We start from the raw sequence: 7,368 nt of genomic DNA, 5'->3' as shown, positions 1-7,368 counted from the left end.
AAATTCTATCATGTGATCTCCAGCGTTATTTTTATCACCAAGGCCATATATACCAACTACTGGTAATTCTTCTTTATTTCCAACTTTTGCATTCCAGTCATCAGTGATAATCAAGACATCTTGATTGCCTGTTTGATCAATTTCAGACTGCAGAGATTGGTAAAAATCTTCAATTTCCTCATTTGGCTTTGTTGGTTGGTGTGTAAATTTGAATAATAGTCGTATTAACTAGTCTTCCTTGCAGACAATTGGATATTATCCTTTCACTGACAGCATTGTGCTTCAGGATAGATCTTGAAACATTCTTTGTGATGATGAATGCCACACCATTCCTCTTCAGCTTATCATTCCTGGCATATAAATCATATGTTTGTCTGATTCCAAGTTGCCAAAACTAGTCCATTACAGCTCACTAATTCCTCATATATCAATCTTCATGTGTTCAATTTCATTTTTGGCAAGTTCAAATGTTCCTAGATTCATACTTTGTACTTTCCATGTTCTGATTATTAATGGATGTTTGCAGCTTTTTTCCCCTCGTTTTGAATCACACCACATCAGCAAATGGATGTCCTGAAGCTTTACTCTATCCATATCATTAAGGTCAGCTCTATTCTGAGGCACTTGACTGCTAACCAGAAGGCTGCCAGTTAAAACCCACCAGCCACTCCTCGGAAGGAAGGTTGGGCAATCTACTTCTGTAGTGATACTGCCTCAGAAACCCAAGGAGGGGTCATTATGAGTCGGGTCCGGCTTGACAGCACATAACAATAACAACTATTCTGAGGAAGCAGCTCTTTTTCAGTCATATTTTGAGTGTCTTCTGGCCTGAGGAACTCATCTTCCAGCACTATATCAGATAATGTTTCAGGGCTAATCATAAAGTGTTTCAGTAACATACAAGACAGAGTTTCACTGCTATTCATAAGGTTTTCACTGGCCAATTCTCTGAGAAGTGGATGGCTTCTTCCTTCTTCTGTGTCTGTCTTAGTCTGGAAGCTCCGTTGAAACCTGTCTACCATGGATTACCCTGTTGGCATTTGAAACACTGGTACCATAGCCTCCAGTCTCACAGCAACACACAAGCCACCCAGGATGACAAACTGACAGACAACTTCATTTTCCTTAGCTTTTCCAAATTGCTCCACTCTGCTTCCTGGCCTGCCCTACCTGTTCCAACCCTCCAAAAGCTGGCTGCCATCACTTCCCGGCCTGCCCTACGTGTTCCGGTCCTCCAAATGCTGGCTCCCACTGTTTCCCAGCCTGTTCTACCTGTTCTGATCCTCCAAAAAAGAGGAAAAAAATACCTTTGCTAATACTTCAGCAAAGGAGGTTAAGGAAAGTTTCAATAATAAACTAGTTATGCCCTGTAGTCTAAATCTGATGACTACTAATCCCCTCTGGTTGACTGGAAGCATATAGCTGTCCTCTGTCTCTTTTCTGAGTGATATTTGTCTATGCAGGTGGTAACTGAAAAAAAGAAATCTAAATGTATTTGACTTAAAAAAGAAGGGTCTTTGCGCTTTTTGTCATGTTAACTTACATCTCAAAAAATAATCACATTGTCCAATCAAAGTCTCAGGAAGACTTTAAACGTCTTATTTACTCTGCTGCAGAAGGCCAACTTGTGTTCAGCCAACTATATGTATTATTATTTATATTTACCCATATATTTATCATTTCTTTCTGAATGTCCAAGATTCCATTTGCTTATCTTTAGCCTGAAGAACTTTATTACTTCTTGTAATGCAGGTCTGCTGCTGGTCAATCCTCTTAGATTTTGTTTATTGAATGTATCTTTATTGTGTCTTCATTCTAGAAGAATGTTTTTCCTGAAATGACATTTTCTTTTGCCTTCAGCACCTTGTGGATGCCATTCCTCTGTCTATTGGCTTCCATTTTTCTGGTGATAAGTCTTCAGTCATTTTATTTTTCTTCCCCTGTAAGTATCATCATTTTTCATAGGTTGTTGGCAAGATTTTCTTCAGCAGTTTGATTAAGGCATCTTTGTTTTTATCCTCTTTAGAGTTTGCAGACCTTCTTGAATCAGTAATTTTTAAAAATCAAATTTGGAAAAATTTCAGCTGTTATTTTAGCCAACTATTTTTTTCTACCCGTTTCTTCTCACTTCTCTTTCTGAAACTCCAATTACACGTATGCTAGACTTTTTATTTTTCTATAGATTCCTGAGGCTCAGTGCATTTGTTCTTAAAAACTTTTTCTCTCTATTCTTCAGATTGATTGGATCACTTCTATTGATCTGCCTTTAAGTAGATCACTTAAAGATCACTTAAAGTTAGATTTACTGACTTCTCTGTCATGCTGTTCTTTCACTTATATTGATTCTTCTAGGCCATTTTTAGAGGAGGAACCAGGCAGCTCCTGTTAGTTTGCCATCAATCAGAATCCATTGTCGTCCTCTTTCTTCAATAAGTACTACCTTTGTATTGCCAAGAGGTGGCTAGAAAATGTATTGGAAAAGGAAAGATCAAGGGAAAGGAGAGGCAGCATGTACATTTCAGAAAGAAGTCGGAATTAACCTAGAGACACATGTGAACAATGAGACATTGACAATGTTTTTCATTGTTCTATAGAAAGATTAGTAAAAAAAAAAAAAACAACCTAAATGATCAACAGTAGGCAATGGTTAAATAAATAATGGCCATCCAAAATATGAAAAAACATGCAATGAGTAAAATTATATATATAAATATAGAAGAATTTGCTAGAAATACCATTAAGTGAAAGGAGGTTGAAGAATCACTTATTTTGTATGATAGTATTCATGTAAAAATAAAATAACATTCATTAAACAAAACTGTATATTCCTACATATACATGTTGTTTTGGTTACCTAGTGCCACCCTGACAAGAATATATCTCAAATGGGATGGCCTTAACAAACAGTTTATTCTCACAATTTAGAGACTTTAAGTCCAAGTTCAAAGTGCTGGGCTCTAGGGGTTGGATGAAAACCCCTCAACCTTGGGCTTCAGCTCTGCCTCCTGTTCCCGGCCCACTGAAGCTGGAGGCTTTTTTTCTCTCTGACAGCTACTGGCTGCTGAGACTGACAAGCCTAAGGTTAACAAGTAATAAGGCGCAGTCCTGATATTACCAAACCACATGGCAGGCCATTAATTCAAGTCTATTAAAAGTTCCAAGATCAGCTGAGCATTGCAGGCTACTGAACAACGACTTGGCTACATTCAGGGTTCAAATATGCTGTAAGCTGGAGACCATCCCCCAAGGCTTCTCCTTATATACAGGAAGCAGACCATATCCCTAAAGCAGCTACTTAGCTGCTCACAGTAGATTCCACCAGGAAATTAATTACCAGTCTCATCATGGGGAATACTACATTCAGCTGCCCAGCCACTCAAGCAGGCCCAGCCAAGTTGACCCACAAACTTAACTACCACACATGTATACATGTATATTCTATTTGTGTAGAAGAGGATGGGAAGGAAGCATGCCACACTGATGTATTTCTTAGAAGTAAAGTGGGATTGGCAGGGTGATGAAGGTTCTGGGACTTTCACTTTATTTGTATTGCTTAATCTTTTTGCAATGAGAAGGTCAGTTACTTGTTTAATTTTAAGTCTTTGAGGAATGCTTAGACTCCAGATATGACATTCACTGAATATCTTTTCTCCAACAGAAAGAAAAAAAGTGTTTAAAGAGGTCCTGTCATGTCTCAATATGGATAGGAGCAGAAAGCTTCTGCCAGATTTTGTGACACAATTCTCCTTAGACCGAGGATGTAACTGGACACCTGAGACTCCTGGAGATTTAACTTGGGATTTCCTGATGAAAGTTCAAGACCAGGACGTGACAGCCAGAGATTCAATTCTCAGGCACAGAGTTCTGAGTGAAGACAGCAAAGGGGAATTGCTGACTGAAATGGAGAATTTAGAACTTAGAGACATACGGACCATTAATCCTCTTGATGTCCTTTGTGCCACCATGCTGTGTTCAGACAGCTCTTTGCAATGTGAAGTCATGTCAAACATGTATCAATGCCAGTTTGCTCTTCCCCTGCTACTGCCAGATGCAGAAAACAACAGAAGCATCTTAATGCTCGGGGCTATGAAGGACATTGTGAAGAAGCAGTCAGCCCAGTCCTCAGGAGGCTCTGCCGAGGATACAGAAAACTTTCTGGTTCGCATCAAGATGCCTGTCATCTCTTTTGTTCGTTTACAGTGCTGTAGCTTCTCCAAGTCCAGAATCCTGAATGCGCTGCTCAACCTTGCTCAAACAAAATCGCACAAAACCTTTCTTCATCAAGATTCACCTGTTTTGGTCCTTCCCCGGCAAATCTCTGATGGCTTGGTTGAGATCACTTGGTGTTTTCCTGATGGCGATGGTTTAAAGGAAAACCCTAGTTTTTTCCCAAGGCCTGTTGCTGTGGCTAACCTTCGTGGAGACCTGGAACATTTTTGGATACAGTTTGGTTTTTTGATGGAAGTTTCCTCAGCTGTGTTTTTTTTCACTGACTACCTTGGTGAGAAGGAATGGAACCTGCTAAGGTTTTTAGGAGAAACTGCCATTGAAAAATGCTACTTTGTCCTCAGTCCCCAGGCCAGAGAGAGTGAAGATGCTCATATTTTTCAGAGGATCTTGGAATTGAAGCCATCACAGCTACTATTTTTAGAGGGGGAGGAATCTGGGGATAGAAGAAAGGACATAGAGAACCTTCAAGCTGCCCTCTGGGAAGTAATGTGCTCTTCACTCAGATGTCTGTCTGTGGAAGACATGGCCTCCTTGGCCAGGGAGTTGGGGATCCAGGTAGACCAAGACTGTGAGACTACTCAAGAAATTCAAGTTTTCCATAGTGAAGACATGTCTGGAACAGCTAAAAGTCAGGGACAACAAAGGCATAGTCAGTCCAAAACCCCAGCTCTGATGCCTATGAGAGAGCCTGGGGTTACATGTGAGGTCAGTCAGAATCCTCAGAATAGCTGCTCCACCCCAGTATTCATGTCTCCTGCACAGATCTCCTTACCTTTACGACCCAGAATTGGGGGTAATTTTAACCAGGCTTCTAGGTTTATGGGCTCCAACATTTGCTCAGAGCAGATGTGTAAGTGGGTCCGTCCTTTCGCTTTTCATAATACAAGGGCCCATAGTTGGAATAAGGGTTTTGGTGTTCGCTATTTCCAACCCCAGAGATTTTATTCAGGTGAAAGAGTCATGACATTTTCAAGAACTGCTCAGGGGTGTCATTGGAGACATCCAAGACCTATTTCTCAGCATGCACGACACTGGACTGAAAGACCAAAATCAATGGGAGCTTTTGGAAAGTCTGGGGCAGTGGTCTCTCAGGGAGGTCATTTCCATTCCCTGGGCTCACAGCCAGCAGGAGGAGTTAGAAAGCCACAACCTGGGCCAGGTTATGCTCAGGGAACACAGCTACCTGCAGCAACTGGAACACTTAGGAGCACAACATCCCAAATAAAAGATCCTCATCATCAAGTCTTTCAACCAGCAGGAACCATACAAAAGTCCATTAGACCTACATCACAGCATAGACCCCAGAAGACTAAGAGTGGGCCTTCAAATCCAGCTTTTCAAACACAGCCCCATTCCATGTCCGACAGCAAACTTCTACCCAGCTTTCAGTCCACATCCAGTCAGCCCAAGCAGCCCCAGCCTAAAGTCTCCCAAACTGTGTCTTCTCAATACAAATCTACTCAAATAAAACCCACTCAGCCACAGCCTACCTATTCTAATGCCCCGCAGTCCAAACCCACTCAGCCTAAGTGCTCCCAATCTAAGTCCTCTCAGCCCAGGCCATCTCAGCCTAAGTCTTCCTTGGGCAGTCCTTCACACACCAAGGTATACTCCTCAAGAGCAGGTTCCAGAAGGTAGGGAGACAATATGTTGCTTAATCCAGAAACATGTGAAATGTAGGCTTTACCTAGGCCATTCCTACAATGCAGTGACCTAAAGCATTTCAGTGATGTAAAAGACTACTTTCCTTAAGACACAGACAAAAAGATAAGCAAAGCTTGATTGGATATTAAAATAACCTCTAACAGGTATTTTATCTGACAGGGACAATGTGAAGAACTTAAGAATTGAATCAAGAAGTAAAATTAGTTCAATCCTACCTTGAGTATTAGGTAATGTGTAAGTTAAATCCAGAGATGGAAGTTGTGAGACAACCTCATTTGAAGGAGAATGGATTTAAAGGCTCTAGTTGCAAAGTGAAGAATCCCTGGGTGATACGAATGGTTAAATGCTAAACTACTGGCCTAAAGGTTGAAATCACCCAGGGGAACCTTGGAAGACAGATCAGGCAATCTACTTCCTAAAAGGCAACAGCCTTGAAAACTCTATGGAGCAGTTCTACTCTGCACAAATGGGGTTGCATGAGCTGTAATTTACTTGATGGCAACTAACAACAATAACAATAGTTGCAGAGTGACCATAAAGTAATCTCATGGCCACTGCATTGCAAGAAAATTTGCCCTACAGAGGACATGAACAGACACTTCACCAAAGAAAACATTCAGGTAGCCAACAAACACATGAAGAAATGCTTATGATCATTAACCATTAGAGAGATTAAAATCAAAACAACAATGAAATATCATTTCACCCCAGCATTAATAGCAAAGTTAAAAAGAAAAACAACAGAAAACAACAAATGCTGGTGTGGAGAGACTGGAACCCTCATACACTGCTGGTGGGACTGTAAGATGGTACAACCACTGTGGAAAATGGTATGGTGCTTCCTGAAAAAGTTGGAAATAGAAATACCATATGATCCAGCAATCCCACTACCAAGTATATATCCTAGAGAAATAAGAACCATGATGCAGATATATGCACACTTATGTACATTGCAACATTATTCACAAAAGCAAAAAAGATGGAAACAACCTAAGTGCCCATGAAGAGATGAATGGATAAACAAACTATGGTAACAGAATGGAATGCTACGCAACATTAAAGAATAATGATGAAGATGCAAAACACATGATAACATGGATGAACTTGGAAGACATTTTGCTGAATTAAATTAGTCAATCACAAAAGGACAAATGTTTATGAGACAAATATTTTATTACTATAAAAAAACAGGAAAAATTTCCTCATAGAAAGAAACATTCTTTGAAGGTAATCAGAGGTGGGAGGGTAATAAGGGATAATAGAGGTAAATTACTAACTAGAGGGAAGACACAGGAACTTGGGTGAAGGGAAAAGCAATATATAATAAGAGGGGGCTCAGCACAAAAAGACCAAGCCAGAAGAAGATGGGGAAGCACAAGAGTTAAAGACAACAAAATAAGTATTGTTATATACACAAATTATGCAATTACAGTAATGATAATCTGTGTGTGGATACATAGACACTTGAGCTGA

At 40.3% G+C, this 7,368-nt stretch overlaps 1 protein-coding gene across 1 annotated transcript in view; it reads left to right on the top strand.

The window, feature by feature from the left end:
* CARD6 (caspase recruitment domain family member 6) overlaps window positions 1-5,868 on the top strand; it is a 15,839-nt gene extending 9,971 nt beyond the window's left edge. The window contains exon 3 of the mRNA XM_007950538.1: window positions 3,659-5,868. Coding sequence (XP_007948729.1) covers window positions 3,659-5,868 — 2,210 coding nt within the window. The remainder of the gene's footprint in view (window positions 1-3,658) is intronic.
* Window positions 5,869-7,368: the final 1,500 nt, after the last annotated feature.

This window comes from Orycteropus afer, unplaced genomic scaffold (genome assembly GCF_000298275.1).
Source record: "Orycteropus afer afer isolate SDZICR_OR568_19922 unplaced genomic scaffold, OryAfe1.0 scaffold00275, whole genome shotgun sequence".
NCBI lineage: Eukaryota > Metazoa > Chordata > Mammalia > Tubulidentata > Orycteropodidae > Orycteropus > Orycteropus afer.
Note: the sequence above shows the minus strand (reverse complement) of the source record. Positions and strands in the feature narration are given on the sequence as shown.